Below are 21544 nucleotides of genomic sequence, written 5' to 3'. Positions count from 1 at the left end.
AACGCAGAGGGAGAGAGAGAGAAATAAGAATAGAGGACATAGAGGCAGACGTCTCCACAGCTGTCTGGAGAGCTTTGTTGACCATGGCTAAATACTCAGTTATTGGTAAACTAGTAGTACCTCTCCAGTCTCTGTTGAAGCAGCGTCAGATGCTCTTTCAGCCTCCTGATCTCCTCCCTCTTGATCCTGGTTATTTCCCTGTTCCTGTCCATGTACCTAACGACACAAAGACCACAGCAGAGGCTTCAGTCTCAGAAGAGACAAATACTGTAGATTCTACAATCAAGGCCAGCGCTAATATCATTATTACCTGTCCATGTAGAGCATAGAGGAGAACTCCAGCTTGTTGTGGATCTTCTCCGGTCGGCCCAGGGTTTGGTTAAACTCAAATCTTGACAGTTCGAAGGTCAACACAGGAGGGAGTTCTGTGAACCAGTGCTGGAGGAAAAAAAGGATGTTGAACTTGAGATGAATTCTCTTATCGTGTCAGAATATTGAGCTTGTTAAAGACATTTTCTCTTTAGAGTAGAGTTGTTTTTTTGTTGAAACATTCACTTGACACAGATCCTCATAACAAAATGATCTGAGAAGATTTCTTTTGGCTGTGGGTTTAGATTTGACCAGCATTTCAACAAGGTATGGAATCATAACACTTGAGAAAATCAAACCTTTGATTACACAAGTCATTGTAGAGAGGCAAATTACAATAATTTTTTGGATCATTCAGTTCATCATTTGGGAACAAAGTAACTATTTCTCCCCAACTCATTACACTGTTCACAGGTGTGAGCTCACTACTTGCTATTCAGGTCACAATGGAAACTTATTGTTTGTGATGTATTGGAATTTCTCAGATATCCTGAACTCTCTGTATCAGGGCTCTACGCTTACATGCATTACTATGAGCACAGGTGCTCATCAATGAAAAATGAACAAAAAAGAAATAAGGACACAGAGAACATTCAAAACGCAATAACATTTGAAAAAAATAAAATAGATTCAAAATGTTTTTGATTATTTTCCAAGGTAGAGAAAAGCAGGGCAACAGTGCAGGCATTGAGGTAGCTACATATACTATATCCCAGTGGTGCGCCGTCAGGGCCAGCTAAGCCTTCTCTGCTGGCCTAAACAGAATCACAAAGTTATAGCTATTTCATAATTTTTCACAAATATACTCCATGTATTATAATTTTTTTCCCCCATTATCTTAGTTTCTCATTGCACAGCTCCTGTCTTCCTCTGTTGCTCTGCTTCCAGCCTGCAGCCATGCTTCCTACACAGCTTGTTTTAAGGAGAGCTTTTATCCAATCAGATTCAGCCCCTATCTCTCTATGTAAGGAGAGAGGCCCGATGCCCTTTAAGTATATGGGGACGATATTGTTGATTGCAATTGTCTTCAACCAATCAGATCTTTAGTTTGACATGTTGGGCGTATTCTTTGACAAGCCAGTGGTACCGAGGTAGCCTACAAGTACGTCAGCATTAATGTGCAGCTCTGCATTAATGTGCGCCGTGATTAGTCAGTGGGCCAGCGTGACTTTTGTCAAACAGAAAGCTAGCAAGCAGATCTCAGTATTTAGTAAGAGTTCACGTTGAAACATAATGTAAGAGAAGTTATGACATTTTTTGCGTTTTGCTTGGATTAGATTATTTATATCTAGCTTTGTTTTTTTAACACCCAATGGCTGAAGGAGAAACGGATTTCTGGAGGACAATTCCAGAAAAATACCGTATCAAAGGGTCAGCCATTCCCACAGGTAGCAGCCCTGACCCAGCCAGGAAAAGGATTTGTACGAACTGTATTTCTGGCTGACAGCGTTGGAGAAGTGTTGCACATTTTATGGCTAAGAATGCATTTAATTTGCAACCGAGCGTCTTGGCGTTTGGAGCTGTTTGGAGCTACGCTATGCTAACCTGAGGTGGCTAACCAAGGCAGCAACACCACACCACAGCACGACAGCACACTTAGAAGCTACGGTGCTTTTGAAAACTTTTGCTGAGACCCGAGTGGATCTACAACTCAACGAACATGTTCGCAGGAGGACCTCTGGCTGGAACTGAACCCCACCGATGTTCTGTACAACCAATTCATTAAACTCTTCGTTAAAGAAAGGAGGATGGACTTTGTCTTTAAGTGAACGGAAGCTTTGGTAAGTGAAGTGCTTTTGTGTTTTTACATCTGCAGTAGCGTTACTACTGTTAGATTTTATATGGTGTCGTTTTTATGATATGGTGAATATTGTTCCCTCTGATGTGAATAATAGTTGAATGACTCGTGCTCTTCAGTGAGAGGTGAAATACGCGTTTTAGCACCACAGTGTTGCTGGATTGATGTGTCATGCTTTGTTGTCATATAAATATATGTGACTGGTTCTTGTTATTGTGTTAATTACATTGATTTTGACTATATGCATTGTCCGTTAACTATATGTATTGTCCGTTAATGACAAAGCATCCCGTAATGCGCGGGGTTAGGGTCGGACATTTGATTCTCTGTTTGGGCTGTTGGTTTCTTTTACAAAGCAGGAATTATGGTCTGGAGAAATGGGGATTGTGTTGTCATTGTCCCATGCTGTTTATTCTATTTCTGCGTAAGTACATTTAGAGAGATGCAAAAAACAACACAGAGTCCAATTCCTTATACATGCATACATACTTGGCCAACAGAGGGTATTCTGATCAAATATGCAGCCTAAACTAACATGATTGCATAAGTGCAGTTAGGCTATTAGTTCGTTATAAGCATCACTGAAAGACAACTATAACTATATATATATATATATATATATATATATATATATAGCTTAATGTGGAGCGGGTTATATTACAGACAGGCCTTTATATCTAATTAAGTACATTCTGTTACAGCATTATGCTGTTAATACAAGCTCAGCACTTCCTGTATTTTTTTCAAAATAAAAGCCCCGTTACAGTGGATAGAAACCTTTCACTTTCTAAAAAGGCGTTTTGTAAAACAGGAGCAGGAAGGTGTTGAGGAAAATGAAGTAACTTGTAGGTTCTCACATAGTAGCTACTGCCATCTTGTGGTATATGTACCTTACTACAAAATATAGCTGGCATTAACACATACACCCAGAGACTGAAATAGGACAATAACACTTTAGGTGAGGAATCCAGAACACCAAAGTGTTGAAAATAACATGATTATTTTGTCGAATTTAAAGTGAATCCTCAATTTCTGAATTGAATCTCAAGCAATAACTGATCAAATATAACATTTCCTTCTATTCTAAGTGCATGGCTGCAATGTCCATTTATTTGTTTTTTCATGCAGAAAAAGAACAAGAAGAAGTTTTGTTTGTTGAGCATTTTTCTGGGGGAAACCCTGTATTCCTAAATGATGTGGATGAGTGTCTCTCCTGCTCCCTCCCTCGTGATGGCTGGTGCTTTTCCAGAGGGCTGGGTGCACTGGCCTGGTAATTAGCTGCTCCCAGCTGCCGTGGGACAGTGTAGGCAAGGCCACAGCTAACCGGGGGTCACACCCAGAATAGCACAGGTGCGACATAAGGACCTGGAAAATAACTCTCTGGAGAGGATCCACTTCATCAATCCGAAATGATTTAACCTGATTGTCAGCTGTTAAAATACTGCTAGTGCACCTCAGCTCAAACTAACTTTAATTTCATCTCAGTGGAAATAACTGTAATCGTACTGCTTTGGCACTGACCTCTTGTCCAGACCTGGCAGAGTTCTCTGCCGAGTGCAGGGACTCGATCTCACCCTCAATCATCGCGGCCTCCAGACATTCATGGAGATCCTTGAAGCCATTCACCTGCAGAGGGTACTGCCCGAACATCTCTGTGTTCTCAAACTTTTTACCTGTGGAATTACAGAAGGGACACACACACACACACACACACACACACACACACACACACACACACACACACACACACACACACACACACACACACACACACACACACACACACACACACACACACACACACACACACACACACACCGAGAGAGAGGCAATGAGCGTGAAAGTAAATGCAATAACTTTCACGCTTGTTTGCATCTAAGCTCATTTTCACTTGTTCAGCAGTCACTCACTCATCATTAAACAGCTGCACAGACCTCTTTGCATCAACTACTGATGAGAAGCAAAACAAAGGGAGAGAGGAGTTGCTAGCGGACATGCAGATGAGGCATTAAGGTCATTTCATGAGCAGCAGAGTCCACTGGCCCAGCTTTGTGGCTCTGGGCCAGTATTGTCACGCATAATAAGCACAATGTCAATCAGCCATCAAGGTCTTCCACGATCAATGCAGCCGCTCTCCTCTTTTACATGGACCACGTCTCATTAAGACACGGTCACCTTTCATTACTAGGGGCAAGGACGGACCACGCTAACGCTTCGTGTCTCTGTGGTCCCCCCCTCACTTTCTCTCTTTACTGTCAGAATTGAACAGCTCATCTCACCTTCCAGGACGCCCACGGCAAGGAAGCGGCCATAGAAGAGCTCCACCATGGGGTTCTTTGGCTTCTCACCCTCCCTGAAAGCACAAAAAAAGATGTTTATAGGAGGCAGTTTTGATTCAGTTAAACATAAACCATGTACGTGTGATTCTCTGTTTTAAAACTTGCTGCCCAATAACACCAAGGAGTACAAGTCTACTGCATGTCCACTCTTTTAACAGTGACCTCTGGATGGAAAGACTTGTGGCTACCTGTCTTCCTCAGCCTTCATCTGGAAGGCGTCCTCCAGCCAGTCCAGCAGCTTGTGGGTGAACTCGCTCACATCCTGCTATTGAGGAGAGCACAGACACATACAAAGTGAGCAATTACAGGACTGCCTTTGGGACGTGCATGTCACAGAGTCAAACTACAGGACTTAACTGGACCTAGGAGCAAGACAGACCAATCAGTGAAATCATTAGTATGTCTGTCATCTGCTGATGTACACTTATGAGGTGACTCGTCTTAGTGGATGAGTTGGCAGATTGCTGGACTTCAAAGGGGACCTGCATGCCACGAGGCCATCATCCCATAGACATCAATGCCAGCCGGTAATTCAGGTCAATGCCTCTCTGACTAATACAGAGTAGTGACATGACTGATGAGTACAGAGAGCAGAGGGCTGAGCCCAGTTGATCTCCGCAGAGACTTAATGCTTATGTAAGAAGAACAGTCACATTATAGGATATGTGTACAAACAGCTAATTTCTAGTCAATATTATTTTTTGCAAAGTTCAGAGGATTATTAGTTATCGATGAGTGAGGTTAAGTGTCTCAGGTCCAGTAGAGCTGAGTCTGTAGAACGAAGGAGGAACTGAGCAGTGAAGTCTGTGGTTGAAATGAAAAGGCACAAGAAGTGTGTGAAGGGATTTATATATGTGCACACTGCAGAGAACATCTTATCTTCTAAAAGGACAAACGCAGATGTTTCGACACTTATTATTCACATTGTGATGTGTCTGTCAAATTGGTCATCGGGAAGCATTATTCACTTCTTGACAAAAACAAAATCACTAAAACTGTTAAACTGGTAATTAAAACCCAATAACATACAATATGGAACAACAAATAAAAACAGAACTTAAAAGTAATTTAAGAATAAGAAGGCTTTCAAAAAGGTCCGTCTGTAAAGCTGCAGCATGTTTAACAAAGTACATTCAAAGCCACGCTTTGTGCTCTAGAAAGCAGCTAACATTAGCATCTTGCACATACTGAATGGAATCCTTATCTGGCTAAAGGTGGCAGCATAAGGAGGATTAATATGTGAATGGGAGAGACAGCATAACTTCACCTATTAGCATGTAGTGCTGATCATAAAACCAATCACACCGTATTCATATTGCACCGTTTCACACTGGTTAGTGAGAACTAGTGCTCCTCAGATGATCTTATGTCCAAGAGAATGAACAACTCATTATATATCGATCAATCTATTGATTATTTTACCGTTTAGTCTATTAATCTTAACCATTCATTTTCTGCCAAAAATGTAATGAACAAACAACCCGAAAAACATAATGGATACCAATGAGAATGAGTTTCCTCAGTCCATTTAACTTGGTGATCAACTGTATCAACAGCATGAAGTCCAAGTTTAGCATCTGACATCTGACATCAAACATTTCTAATCATTGTTTGAGTTCAGGAGCTATCCTGTTGCAGAAAGACCAATTTCTCCAAAAATGTGACTTCAAATGAGAAGATTAGAGATTGGTATGTAATTACTATGCGCTAAAGGTCTTAAATGTCAGCTGCAGATAGTGATTACTAACTGTTCAGACCTCCGTAGGACATATTATGTAGTAACAAGAAGATAACCTCGAACCTGCTAGCTGTGATGGCGTTCTCTTCAATAAACACGGCCTGTGCTGGGTGAGTTCTATCATATGGAGCAGGTTTTGGCAGAAAGAAGCTTACCTGCTGTGACTCGCTGGACTTGAAGGCGTCTTTGAGGATTTCCACAGCTCGTGACGGATCCACATATTTCCTCTTGGACCCCACCATGAGGGAGAAGAGGTTCCTCAGCTCCTGCATGAAGGGCAGGTTCCTGTGTTCCTGGTCAAAGTTAAAACAATCAGCAATTTAGTGAATCAAATAGTCAAGTCAGCGTTCCTCATCACAGAGTGAAACTGAAAATATCCCCCTGCAAAAGAATATCACCAGCCTTATTATATAGAGCTGTTGGTGTTGATTTAAAATCTACTTTTACTTTAATTAAACATTTTACCTGACTTACCAAATAGTTTGTAGTGTTTTCAGTGATCATTTATGGATAAAATATACAGCAATTTCATTTTCAGCGTTTTATAGCATTTAAAAAATGTATTGTCATCATGTACACATAATTGAGGGGTGAGCTTCTGTAGCAGCTTCAGTATATGAGATGAGCAGTAATAGTGCCGGATAGAACTGACAAACCTGTTCACGTTACCGACACCGGTCTTTGCTTTGATAAAAGGTCAGATAAGTGATTTGGATCAGAGCTTCATGAATACGACCGATCAGAACCAGACCCAACACTACAGCTATTTGATTTGAAACTACATGAGCATATACACATCTCATTCAAATGATGAGTTGTACACCATTGGCTGCTGTATTAACTGTAAGCCAGGGGTCTCAAACTCGCGGCCCGCGGGCCAAATGCGGCCCGCCGGACGCTAGTTTGAGGCCCCCGCCTTGATATGAAAGTTTAATGTTAGTGCGGCCCGCGCGAGTTTGACATGGATGCTGTATGGTATCATGTACCCAGAAATGACAGCTTAAAGCTGTGTGCACACCGGACACAATTGACACGATTTTGTCTCGCCCATACGCGAGCGAGCCCGCCTGTTTTGCTTTTTCTCTCATCATCCATGACTGAGATCACCACCATCACTGCGCTGTACTGCTCTGAAAGTCCGAAGCTCCGCTGTCATTTCTGGGTACATGATACCCTCTGGAGGCGTCACATTCTCCCTAGTTCTCCCTATAAACGTGCATTTTTTTCACACTGACAGGCTCAGATAGTTACAATAAGTGTCCGACAACATACTAGAAAGGAGAAATGAACGTATGTCTACCTTTAGCTTGAGATCGCTGTTTGTTGTTGTTCTGTTGCTGTGTGGACTAAAGGGGTGTTCACAGCAAAAGCGACAAAAATAATCGCAAAATACTCAAAAATACTCCCATGGTCAGTAAACGGCCGCCGGTAAACTGTGGGTTTTTCCCCCAGTTCTATCCTTCAGTGCTGCTGCTCTGAGCCGGCTGCCTGCCAGCTAGCAGTGGTTCAGTCCTCCGGTCCAGTCCCGCGAAAAAAATAAACAACCTCCGGTCTGCATTGACTTTGTATGTAATCTCGTCGGTTTTCCTCCGGTTCTCTCCCTCCGAAACTCCCGGTCAGGTAAACCGCCAGCGAACTCCGGTCCAGTCCCATTCCCCCGGTCAGGGGAAGTTCACAGGGGATTCACCGGCTCTCTCCCTCCAGAGCCGGCTGCGAAACATAAACTCTCCTGGTCGTTAAACGGTTGTCGGTAAACTCTGTCTTCCATAAACTGCAGCGGGCACAGCAGCCTGCAGGACACCGCACAGGACCTGTGTGCAGTAACGTTATGAGACTCTCCACACTGATTGGCTCTCGCAACAAACAGCGATCTCAAGCTAAAGGTAGACATACGTTCATTTCTCCTTTCTAGTATGTTGTCGGACACTTATTGTAACTATCTGATCCTGTCAGTGTGAAAAAAATGCACGTTTATAGGGAGAACTTATAATATAAATATTAAACGGCCACCACAAACACTTTGTGTTTCCATGGTTTCTGACGTTCAACCAATCACTAACTGTGCCGTGCTCGACGTCATATGCAGGCGCAGGACCCTGAGCCAATCTGGTACCAGCGGAAATTACGTTCTTTGTACGTCAGCTAAACACTAAAACTTAAACTTCAACACAACAGCGATACCTAGTGGAATTATATATTACACAGCCCCAAACATGTCTTTCTCAAAGCCTGCAGTGAAGAGAAAGGTTGGTGATGAGCACAGACAATTTCAGGAAAAGTGGGAAATTCAGTATTTCTTTGTGGAGCACAGGGGCACTCCGACGTGTCTTATTTGCACAGAGAAAGTTGCGGTGCATAAGGAATACAATTTGAAACGTCATTACACAACTAGACATGCTGAGGACTATGCAAAATACCAGGGAGATGAGAGAGCCAACCGAGTTGCCAATCTTAAAACATGTCTACTGAAGCAACAAGATTTTTTTAAGAAAGTAACCAAAGAGAATAACGCAGCAGTCGAAGCTAGCTATGTGGTTAGTGAGATGATTGCTAAAGCAGGAAAGCCATTTACAGAAGGTGAATTTGTCAAAAAGTGCCTGTTACAGGCTGCAAGTATTGTCTGTCCAGAAAAGAAAGGTCAGTTCAGCAACATCAGCCTTTCTGCCAACACCGTGGCAGAGCGCATTTGTGACATGTCAAGTGACATTTATGATCAACTGTGTGAGAAAGCAAAATGTTTCAGTGTATACTCAGTCGCTCTTGATGAGACCACAGACATCACTGACACTGCCCAGCTCGCAATATATGTCCGTGGTGTTGATGACAATTTTGAAGTGACAGAGGAGTTGCTCACAGTAATGCCAATGCATGGCCAGACCACCGCTCAGGAGATATTTCACCAGCTGTGTGATGCCATTGAGAATGCCGGTTTTTCATGGAAGAGATTTGTTGGGATAACAACTGATGGAGCGCCATCAATGACAGGGAGGAAAAATGGACTGGTGGCACTTGTTCAAAAAAAACTGGAAGAGGAGGGTGTGGAGGAAGCCATAGCTCTGCACTGCATTATCCATCAGCAGGCCCTTTGCAGCAAATGCCTGAAATTTGACAACGTGATGTCTGTTGTTGTGCAATGCATCAACCACATCAGATCCAGGGGCTTAAAACACAGAAGGTTCCGTGCTTTTTTAGAAGAAATGGAGTCAGAATATGGGGACGTGCTTTACTTCACCGAGGTACGTTGGCTCAGCAGGGGAAACATGTTGAAGAGATTTTTTGAGTTGAGAGCAGAAGTGAAAGTCTTCATGGAGAAGAATGGGGTGGCTGTTCCTGTGTTAAGTGATCCTATATGGCTCATGGACTTAGCTTTTCTTGTTGATGTCACGCATGAGCTTAATGTACTGAACAAGAGGTTACAAGGCCAGGGGCAACTTGTCAGTGCTGCCTATGACAATGTGAGAGCATTCTCCACAAAACTTATGCTATGGAAAGTTCAGCTATCTCAGACAAACCTTTGCCATTTCCCAGCATGCAAGGCACTTGTGGATGCAGGCACACCATTCAGTGGTGAGAAGTATGCTGATGCCATTTTGAAGCTACAGGAGGAATTTGACCACAGATTTGCAGACTTCAAGACGCACAGAGCCACATTTCAAATTTTTGCGGACCCCTTCTCCTTTGATGTGCAAGATGCCCCTCCTGTGCTTCAAATGGAGCTCATTGACCTGCAGTGCAACTCTGAACTCAAAGCCAAGTTCAGGGAGGTGAGTGGAAGAGCAGACAAGCTTGGGCAATTTTTGAGAGAATTGACTCCCAGCTTCCCTGAGCTTTCCAGAATGTTCAAGCGGACCATGTGCCTTTTTGGGAGCACGTACTTGTGTGAAAAGCTCTTCTCCACCTTGAACTTCAATAAGTCCAAGTACAGGACCAGACTTACTGATGAGCATCTTCAAAGTCTACTGAGGGTCTCAATTGCTTCCTCCCTCAAGCCAAATGTGGCTCGGCTATGCAAGAGGAAGCGCTGCCAGACCTCTAGCCAAAAGTAGGCAAGAGAAGCCATGTTCAGAACAGCTCATGTTGAAAGTTTCATTAATGTTCATGTTAAAGGTTAAATAACTGTTAATACTGTTAATTTGAATCTGAAAAAAAATAATTTCTCTACCCACCAACTATATGTGGTTTCTTAAGTTTTTCTTATTTGCTGTTTTATTATTATTTTATTTATTTATTACTGATTGATTGATTTATTTTCTTTATTCTTTATTTGTTTATTTATTTTTTCATCTTATTTTGTGTAGAAAATTAAAAATTAAGATATTTGAGAACAGTGGAATGTTTTATCAGAGCTTTTCTTGTGGAAAACCGGAACCAAAGCACTGAAAAAGTGTAGGGTATAGCAGAAGCAAAAGCATTGAAGACAGTTTTTTTTTCTTTTTTTTTCTGTTTTTAATAAATGCGTTTTTTTTGTTGAAAACCTGATGCGGCCCAGCCTCACCCAGACCCTAGCTCCAGTGGCCCCCAGGTAAATTGAGTTTGAGACCCCTGCTGTAAGCCATTGTTTTGTTTCTTCATATATCCTGTTTGAAAATGTCGCTTTTAACAACAAAAGTTGTTTTAAATAAAGGTTTTTCTGTAGTCTTCATCCGAAATCTGTGCAATATCACCATAGTGGCATCATGATCGTGAGATACGGAGGTAACGTGACATGCTTGGTGCATTATAACATCACACTTATTTATCCGTGCTAGTGAGTCAGGGATGCTGATGTCAAGATTAGATTGTAAGCACTAGCAGTGTCACACTGCTGAAGTAAAAGGTCAGTGGTTAGGACCAAAGGGACTATATGAAGAGAGGACGGCCACAAACCACACTTCAACAGCAGAGGCTTAGACCAGACTAGCGACAGTCTATGCTGAGCGCTCAGCATCTTTTTGGTTTGTCCATATTTTCGTTACTGAGAACTAGTCGGACTGTGGCTGGACACATTTGAGCATCTCCGATTGGCACAACTTCATGTCACACACACTCTCTGCATGCTCATTTCTGCTCTGGAGGAGGAACATGGAGGTTTCATCAAACATTTCTCAAAGGGAGGGAATTCTTGAAGCTTGCTAGCAGTAGGTTACGTGAACCATCGGGGGCGAAGCTCTAAACTGCAGTGACATTGGGGCATGATCCCACAGCTGCTGAATGCTGGCTCACAGCTCCAAGAGGGTCAAGCCCCCAGAGCTGAAGCACTGGTAGCTGTGAGAGACTAGAAAGGATAGAAACAGAAGTGATGTGGCACACACTGGCGATTGAACCAAAAAGCATTTAAAAGCATCACCCTCTCACTTTCTAATTGCTGGTAGAAAGGTATTGGAGGGGTCCGGCTCAGGCTGTAAGGATCCATCGCTTTGGATCGATTCAATGATCAACGATTCTATACCATTGATGCAAAGTGAAATCGTCACCTTTAAGATCAGCGTTTATTTGTAAATTCCCATGGGACGTCGGTTTCATCATTCCCGTCAAAGCACACTTCCTTTCTAAACATTCAAACAGGTTTAGCGGTGTTAGCGGTGTTAGCTAGTTAGCGCGCGGTGCCAACGGTGTAACGATTGCGAGTGTGCGTTGGCTGGTTTAGAGAAAGAGTGCGTGTGAACGTAGCAGTGCAGTGTGTGTACAGTTTATTTGTCAGTGAATAAATGCTAAAACTCCTCAAGACCCAAGTTCTTGTGTCTCGCTTGCTAGCTGCTGATTAAAGTGAATAGGGTTTAACCCTGAAGTTCAGCTCAGGCTCACTTAAGGTGGGCTGACCTTTAAGGTGGACCAGCTATTCTCCTTTTAGTGACAAGCCGCTCACCCGCATTGACCAGCAACTGCACCTAGTACTATTCTTATTCTTTTTATTAAAAAGCATTGATTGTTTTTCATTCAAATGTCTGGATGAGCCCAGTAATACAATTGTCAAATCATATTTGAGTTGCTTTTTGTGAGTTGATATAAAAGTGTAACTGATTGTGTTAAATGGGCATATGAATCGTCTCGTGTCGATCTCATGCCCCTGAATTGAATAAAATAAAAATCGTACTGCGCCAGACTTTGTGATATTAGCAACCATCTTGTCGTAAAGAAAGTATTTAATATGGTATTGTGATCTAACTTTTGGTTCCTCCCCCTGGTTTTACCTTTTGGTTGCGAGGCAGGTCGTGCACTCGGGCTGGCGGTGAGTAGTTAAGCACAAGTCTCTGGAACTCCAGCAGGTTGAACAGAGACTGTAAGGTTGAAGAGGAATAGAGACATGTTAATAACATCCAATAATAAAGACAGCCTTGGCCCACACACAGTGCTTCATGTCAGAGAGAAACCATGATTAACTGTGGTGAAAACTCTAGCGTTGTCTTAACATAGAGAGGCCTCGCTCACAAACAGGCATATAATAACTTAAGACCTTTTACACAGTGTGGTATTTTACTCTGTAAAGCCGAGAAGCTGCAATAACTGCCATAAGGTTTCAACTTTGTATAATCATTCACACTACGTGGTACACTTTACATGCATGCTATATGTGCTAGAGACTGTTTCTCAATCACTTTGTGTCTATCCTCCACATTTCCCTCATTAAAACAGTTCTTAATGAAAAGCTTACGCACTCTTCAATTACATCAAGACTTCCCATCCAGCAATTCCAACCCATGCAAGTCAATTTGTCTCATGCTTCTGCCAGCTGTGGTTCATAAAACAGAAATTAAAGTTGGACCATACACAAATATGATGTCAACCTGTAACCTTTCTGTATTACTTGGAATACTATGCACACAGTGCTTGTTGCAGCATGTGATAAGTACTGAAAAACAGTCTTAGGTGATGTAGGAAAATCATTATTGAAAGTTCTACATAATCAAACTCATCATAAAAAGCCAGAATATCAAAACTTAGTTTGGTGTGATTTTGTTTCACAAAACTAGAGTCATGATGGTTTAGTTTTTTGTTTGGTACATGAAAGTAGACACAAAAGTCTTCAAGATTTGGATATGTTATTTGAAAAAGAAAAAGTTGTTTACTTCTGTTCTGGCACCAAGTGCAGTGGGATCAGGTTCAAGGGTGGGGTTTAATTACACCATGTGATGGTGTATCCAGTGTTCATCTAGCATATTTCAGCTCAGGTCACATTCTGCCACCGACTCCACCAGCAAACAGACACTGAGTCTTTGTGACAGCTGGGCTAAAACTGTCCCAGCACTTCCCAGCATATAAACATTCAGAATACCGTCTTACATGACTGCTACTTAGGATGACTGCAGCAGATTACAGCGTTGATCATTACGTTTACATGCCATCGCACTAAGAAATGCAAAAGTCAAGACCTATGGGGCCATAATTGTAGCAGAAGTATTTGTAAATGTGCGTGGAGAGTTGTGTAGCTGAATCTCAATCTGCATGTGCGCAATGTGTTCAACAATCTCTTAATGTGGACTGAGATTTGTGAATGTGTACAGGAATCTGCAAATGTGTGTTCAGAATGCATTTATATGTAACCAGATCTGTAAATGTGCGTGCGTGCGTGCGTGCGTGAGTGCGTGCGTGCGTGCGTGCGTGCGCACCTGTATGACAGCACTGAACCAGCAGGTGTTGCCAACATTTTTCAGCCCCACGGGGCAGGTGTCTATCCTCTTCCTGTCATGTGGGTTGGGTGAGTCGCTCCACACTTCCGTGTGGGTCCGCTTCAGACTTGCCTTGTTCTCTGCTATGCTGGCCTCCAAAACTCTAAAATAAAAGTCAAAACATAAACAGATTCAGTCTAAGGCAAAGGACCTTATGTTTCTATAATTTTATCCTATGAAACATTTGTGTGAAATCGCCATAATTAGCATATGAATTCTTGAGTTATGGACAAAAACATGTTTGTAAGGTCACAGTGACCTTTGACCTCCAAATTGCAATCAGTTCATCCTTGAGTCCAGGTGGACGTTTATGCCAAATTTGAAACAAATTCCCTCCAGGTGTTCCTCTGTGAGGTCACAGTGACCTTGACCTCTGACCTCCACCACGGCTGTTCACAATGCTCCCCTCCTGATTGCATCCTTCTATTGAAATACAAACGTTTCTCCAAAGCGACAGTTGGACATTAGAGGGGTCTGTGTCCACGGGGTTTAATTACACTCCCAGTGTGGCTCCTTAGCATTGTGCTTCGGTCAGGTCACATTGTACTTTTATATTAAGGGTTACGATTTAAAATGTTATATTCAGGAGACTTTTATTCTCCCTTATCGGGACATAATAAGATAATCACATGAATTACAGGTTAGGTGAACATTTGCAATGCCTTGGACGGTGAATAAAAGGGAAGAAATTAGGTTTAAGTGGTGATTCCAAGTATTCATTCCATTATTTGACATTAAACCTCAAACCTTGTCTGGGAATGTACAAAATAGTCAAGACTCAATCTCAAAACTGCATTTCTTTCATGACAGTAAGAACGGTTGTTTAAACACAGCTCTCTTTGACAGAAATGAGTTGTTGTTACATGTAACTATTATGTGATAAATCAGGTGGTTTTACCTCAAACAATCTTCAGAACAGATCTGGCAGAGTACAGATGACACACAATCGATCAAAGGTGCTAACAAATCATTTTTCACATTCAAACACAGTCATTTTCACTCGAATGTGGAGTGCGGCTGCCATTAACATTGGCAGGCTGAGGTGGACAAAACACAGAACAGTACAGTAAAGAAAGGATCGGATCTTGATCAGCTTAATTTTACCTGGAACGATCCATTAAAACAATGGTTCTCAAACTGTGGGGTGCAGCGGTATTGCAGGTGGGGCACAGAGGGAAATGCAGAATTCTTTTATTTCAAGAACTTTATTAATACCTGCAAACTTGTTGCTTTTCGGCGAAATTCGACCGTAGATCCTTTTTTGGGGGGGGGGGTGTCAACTGGCCAGCCAGCGTTTCTCATATTGGAGTGAGACGAGGAGAAAAGGTGATGTTGTGATCTTCACAATAAGACATCTTTGATGTGACGTGTCGAGTCTTGGCCAATCAGCGTAAAGATGTCTACAGCGTTAAAGTTTAAGTTACATCATGTTCTGTTACAGTTCAGCCTTGCTGGGTTAAGTTAACGTCCACTGCATGCGCAACTCTGTGGACTGTTAACGTTCGTCAATATCGCGATTTAGGAGGAAAAAGCGTAACGTGATGAAACATGCATTAAGCCATACAGTAATGACAACTAATCACTTTATTTGTACAGGCGATGGTTCTCACTACTCTTGCTATCTTTGTTTTTATATGACTAAAAATGTTAAAGGTTAATAATAATAGAGCTGAAATACTGATTAATAACTGAATAATAAATTAGTTTTTTACTTAAAGTAAATGTCTTGTGACTTAGTTTTCTTCTCAGAGTACACCAGAATGCTACATTTTAAAGCTCGTATTTAAAATAAAATGCTGCAGGTATGGGTGAGCATGTGGCTCACCCATACCTGCACTCATGTTGTTTTGTTTTGCACGGGTGACAAATGATTGCAATTTTCTTTATTCTATTATTTGAAAAAGCACAGATGGAGGAGTCACAAAATGTTATTTCAATAAAAGTTCAACATGGACCATGTTGTTACAATTTTGTTGGGGCGGTGGGGCGTGAACATTTTCTTCCTCCAAAGTGGGGCGTGACAGAAAAGGTTTGAGAACCACTGCATTAAAACATGCTTGGATGCTCCTCGACACCGATCCTTAGAATGGGCTAAGGACATCCCTGATTACTATAGGTGTCCTGTGTTACTCATTTTCATTGAAGGATTGGTAAAACTGTTTTGAAACAGTTTGGTCAGATGTTTTGTCATTAGTCAGTCATGCTGCTGAGCCCACCTGCTGATGGCCTGCTCCTCATCAGTGATGCCCGTCTCCCTGAACGCCCGGTTGGACTCCTCTAGGCTGAGGGCGATGGCCCTCTGCAGGTCATCCTTATCGTCCCCAGTCAGGTCAATCACATCTGCATGAAATAAAACACACAAAGCTGAAATGTGTTTGCATGAACAGGATTTTTCATGGTTTCTAGAAGTGGACAAACCTTGTACTTCTAAAAAGTTGTTTTCACATTTTCTTTAAAAGGGATCCTCATTTTCAGCCAGCTTTGTCATCGCAGTGTTGACTTCCCTCCATGTTGCCAGCACCCTATCTGCCGGCAAAACTCTGCCAGCAAACGAGCCGGGGGCTCTGGGCGGTGGCGCCAAGAGGGAGGCCGAGCCACTGTTCCTTTCCACACACTGCCCACACGGCGATGACACAGAGCTAGTTGAAAATGACATGTTCCTGTTTTCTTTGAATCATCCCTGTGAGGTCTCTTGAACTTTCGGGCCTTAAAGCTTAGGTAAGCCGCTCACTTGTGTCTGCCTGGCTGCCGACGCTGATGTATCTGTCGCTGGCCACCTGGGACGTCTGGTAGTAGGTCGTTTCATCTTGCTGAGGAACCTTGGCGTTCTTCTCCGTCAGAAACGCAACAGCCTCGGCCAGGTCTCCATTGCTCACCTGCAGTAACAATGTGTTTGATGAGGCTCATGTCAGCTGGGAATAAACACAGGACAAGGAATAGCAGGAACACTCCACTTGAACCTGACGTCAGCTACTGTTTACCATAGTTTATGCTTCCAAGAGTTGAGGATTACAACTGCTCATCTAAAAGAAGGCAGTAAGATCGACAAAGTGTGTTTATCTAATGTAAAACTGTGTAATTGTGGATTAGTAGCAACGTGTGTGAAACAACTTGTAAGCTCTCGGTGCCGACCAGAGATTAACATGGACCAGCAGTTTCATATGAACGGGTTAAATGTGTGTTTGAGGTAGAAAAAGTTCCCACCTGTCTCTTACATGAAACGGCCCTACAAGGAACATGTGATGATGCTTCTGTGAGAGCGGAGCGTCTGTTTCTGCTGTGTGTGTGTGTGTGTGTGTGTGTGTGTGTGTGTGTGTGTGTGTGTGTGTGTGTGTGTGTGTGTGTGTGTTGTGTGTGATGTTGAAAATAGCTTGCAAACAGAGAAACTGTCTCTGCATACAGAAGGACAAACAGCAAGAGAACAGTGTGTATATTTATACATGTGTAATGCTTCATGGTGTACCTGCAGCGCCTGCTGAAGCAGCTGAACATCTGTGGTGCCCGTGACCTCCCTCAACTGGTTAAGTAGAGTCTGCTGGTGCTATTGAAGGGAGAAGAAGAGAAGAAGATACGAGGCAGTTCAGAGCAGAGCATGATGGGAGAGAGGGCATCAGTATCTACAAATCACAGAACAATCCTAATGTCAAATCACAATGTTATAAATTATAATTTAACATGACTTATATGAACTTGAAGCACAGATAAATGATCTAATCTGAGCCTCTAATCGGACCTGTCGATTCTCATCCCTATTAATGAGTCCACTGAAGTCTGATGACCTACTGATGTCAAACCCAGCATGGCCTCACCACACACACACTTAACCTGCAATGTGAGGCCTGAATGAATGCACTATAAATAATGCGGGAGAGCACTTAGTGTCCTGTGTTCAAGGCACAAGTCTTAGGCTGAGTATTGAGTGAGAGGAGCACTGACTGAAGCTCTCACAGGTGCAGCGAGCAGCAGATAAGAGTCACTTTAAAAAGGGTCTTCTTTGGTTTGGGACCTGATACTGGAGGTGGTTTTCACACTGCACTACACACACCCATGGCAACGCCGCACAGCGTCTACGTTTTTACACACTATTTATGGAGTTGCCACTACACAAAAGGCAACGGAACCCATTCCCACATGGGAAAATGACGTGTTGTAAAGCAACATAAAACAAGCTTTCATCCAACATGTGTTTTGTGCTGTGCTCTTAAATGTGAAATGATAACGGTGAACAAATCTGGACAGCTCCTTAATTAAACATCAGCTATCGCAATTCACCGACACTACTGAATTCTCAAAGCAACAGGCCTCGGGTCTGAGAGAAGACATGGGTGTAGAGAGAGAACTGGATACAGCGTCGTAGGAAAGTTGCTCAGTGGCGCAGGAAGCAAGAAAAGCTTGATTAAAAAATGACTCAGATCTTCCATTGATCTTCTGCATTATGGGGCCCTTAGAGCCAGCTCAGGTTTTTACTTTAACCCCACCTCCTAGGCCCCGCTCCAGCCTCTTTCTTGGGCTCATTCAGCTACTGGTGCATTCTTCAACATTTAGGACCTACTGATTTAAATAAAGTACTGGGGAGTTGGTTTAATTGTTTTGTTTTTTTAATACCCGGGGAGTTACAGGCATATCTTTCAGTCTGTGAATGTGTATGTGAAAAAGTATTTTTGGGCCCAATGGCGTCATGTGACGGACCGGAAATTGCAATTCCGTTTGTCCACTGTGTAAAATGTAAAAGCCCGGCACTCTTCCTGAGAGCTCGGGGAAAAAGTGTTCTCTATGCAGCCCACGGGTGAAGATGGCCTGATATCACATTGCCACATACACAACATTTTGTTTACAGTGATGTCAGACGTATCTTCTTGCCACCAGAGGCACAAAATAACAGCACAGCTATTTGGAAATGACACATTAAAATGCCAGCTGGTGCATGCAAGTTATATCGTTCATATCACTTTTTTTATTTTTAGTTTCCAGCATAAGTCAACAACCCCTGTGCATAATTACATCATACGCATACTGGAGCGTAAACTGAATTTGGGAGTACAATTTGTCTGTGACCATGCTCATGGCATATTAGACAAGTATACCCAACTTAGCTTAATACTCATGTAGCATGTTAGGTCAACGCTATAAATTGGTATATGACACTATGACAAGTGTTCTCTAGCGACCTCATAGAGCAAGCACGACTGACTTATCTGACATGTCACAGTAGACAATAACAAGTATCCTGGAGACAATTAGCGCTATTTATTAAGAGATACATTGTCTAAAATAAAATGAAGAGAGAAACTATCAAAAAAACTGAAGAAAACACAGCTTTTAACAAAGGCTCCAATCACAGCAGGTCAGTGTAACTGATGGCTGCCTGTGTTTACAGTGTCTGAGATCCTAAAGAGATTCCTTACAAAACATTCACATCATTGTAAATGGTGTGCTTATAAAATCTCTGAGCATGGTTCAACCACCAGAGACAAGTAAACATGAAGATGACAGTGTGATTTGGTCACTGTCAGAGACTAGAAGGATGGCAGGGTCAGTGAAGTGTGAGGGGAAATGTCCGGCATGGCTGTTTGTCACACCGGCCTCTAAGAGCTTGTGAATAACATCATTCTCTGCATACCCTGGTACAGGGAACCATTTGTGGGGCTTTACAGCAGGTTACTATCGGGTTCTCACGGACGATTTGCATGTGCAGGAGTTGCAACCAAAAAACAAGTTGCACAGACAGAAACAGAAGTGGTCTTTAAACATTTCACTATCTACAGGCCACCACACCCTGCTCTCTAATAATGGAGCCCAACTGCAAAACAAATCATAAAAGCTAATAAGTTATGGCATTATATTCATACTTCATGTCCTAAAATTAGTCAAAACTGTATAAATCATGTCATGTCATTGTTGTTACCCATGGATTTATTTCAGTCCCAAAAGGTCAGACTGCATAATGGGGTTTGTGTAACACTTTGAATCATCAACAGATGGTTCAGTGTTTATTTTAGCCCATGCTCCAGACTTCGGACATTTGGTTGTTGTTGTTTTTGACGTAAGGGAGCTATGTCGGATTTAGTTTTACACACTAAAACACTGTTAGTGAACAGATTTACTTTATTGCATACAGTGTGGTAAAACATGACTGTGATTACATAACCTTACTCTTATGCAAAAGTATTATTTCTTCACATGTGGACTAGCAGAGGAAACATCTAACCTAATATACATTTAAGCAAAATCAGTCATGGTATGGTGTGAATTCTAGAAGCCTAAGCAAAGGAATCGACCTCAAATGGACTTTCGTAAACTAAGACCATGATCAAGCGTAACCTAATAACCTGCCTCCTCGGTTGTGAACCATCACACACTTGGCTTGCTATCTGGCTAACGTTACTCAATCCCCGCCCAGCATCGAGGCTGTGTCCCTACCTCCGCCGCTGGCCATGCTTTGTAAACAAAGATATCAGATATGGGATGAGTAACCTAGGAAACATTTGCATACACAAACACGGCGTATCCACTTCTCCAAAACTCAACTTTAATGTTGTTCTCAGCAAAGTGCGCCGTGAAAATAAACCACGTAACGTTACTCTATAGCGTTAATTACTACTAAATTGACGAAACTAACGTTACGTTGAATCTGTCACTGACACTCGGCCTTGTGTATTTCTACAGACGACACAGTTAGCCCAGGATGCTAATGTTACAAAGGGAAGCATTTTCCCGCATTAATACGTATGAACTGCTGTCAATCGTAAACGTTACCCAACGTACAGAAACAAGGCTATGGTTTAACTTTACTTTAACACTAGCTAGCGTTACGTAGCGCCGTTAGCTAGCGTTGGCTAGCAACATAATATTGGATAACGCTTTACGCTAGGCTAACGTCAGGCCTAGTTCAAATAGATTTACTTAAGATTTAGAAACAGCTCCTCGGCAACAGCCCGTAACCCCCAAATTAACAGTTCAATGTAAACCTAACTAACAAGAAGCGGACTAGCCGACTCTACGGGTACTTTAAGCGCTAAACCTATGCGGCTATACAATTAGGCTAACGTTAGCTAGCCACCAAGTTAGCTTCAGTAAGCTTACCTTCTGAGAATGCTGCTGGAGGACATTCTGCTCCACGGTCATGGCGGGTTCAGAGATAAATTCAATTCAATTCAAACCTGGAGTAGCAAAACGCACAGAATACCTCTCACTAAAGCGAATTAAAACACGATGCTAGGATGTCCCCTCCTTCATCAGCGACATCACGGGCGCCATGGCAGAGTGACTAGCGCAGGTCGTCGATAGGCATGAAAACATTGCTCTGCTTTGCCCGAGTTCTGGGATCGACTACTCACGTCTGCCTGAATTGCAGTTACATCACGGGTCCGTTTTTGGGTAAATCGTGGACAAAAAATAAGAATATATAAAAGTGGGCCTCTTATTTGTGATTTTATTACTGACCACATCCTTCCTTGGTTTGCATTATGTTGTGAACAAATGGGAGTCAAACATATGCAATCAATTTTATGTCTAAGTCCCAAAGACAATAGCTCATGTAGATACAATCCTATTATTCTGTAAGGACACTGAACTTGCTATATGAATACTATTTACACTACCGTTCAAAAGTTTGGGGTCACTTAGAAATGTCCTTATTTCTCAAAGAAAAGCA

General features: G+C 42.4%; 1 protein-coding gene across 3 annotated transcripts in view; it reads right to left on the bottom strand.

The window, feature by feature from the left end:
• Positions 1-21168, bottom strand: part of usp25 (ubiquitin specific peptidase 25) — a 36725-nt gene extending 15557 nt beyond the window's left edge. The window contains exons 1-12 of one of the 3 annotated variants that reach the window (XM_079171513.1): positions 20974-21168; positions 17354-17431; positions 16622-16766; positions 16107-16230; positions 13831-13993; positions 12415-12501; positions 6400-6537; positions 4695-4771; positions 4447-4520; positions 3689-3840; positions 311-438; positions 121-216 (exon numbers count right to left, since the gene is read on the bottom strand). In XM_079171513.1, the coding sequence (XP_079027639.1) occupies positions 121-216; positions 311-438; positions 3689-3840; positions 4447-4520; positions 4695-4771; positions 6400-6537; positions 12415-12501; positions 13831-13993; positions 16107-16230; positions 16622-16766; positions 17354-17431; positions 20974-21015 (1304 nt within the window). In that variant the 5' untranslated portion in view covers positions 21016-21168. The remainder of the gene's footprint in view (positions 1-120; positions 217-310; positions 439-3688; positions 3841-4446; positions 4521-4694; positions 4772-6399; positions 6538-12414; positions 12502-13830; positions 13994-16106; positions 16231-16621; positions 16767-17353; positions 17432-20973) is intronic. The other 2 variants (XM_079171512.1, XM_079171514.1) reach the window with 2 other exon arrangements.
• Positions 21169-21544: the final 376 nt, after the last annotated feature.

Source organism: Pholis gunnellus (genome assembly GCF_910591455.1).
Source record: "Pholis gunnellus genome assembly, chromosome: 13".
NCBI lineage: Eukaryota > Metazoa > Chordata > Actinopteri > Perciformes > Pholidae > Pholis > Pholis gunnellus.
This window is presented reverse-complemented; position numbering and strand designations above follow the sequence as displayed.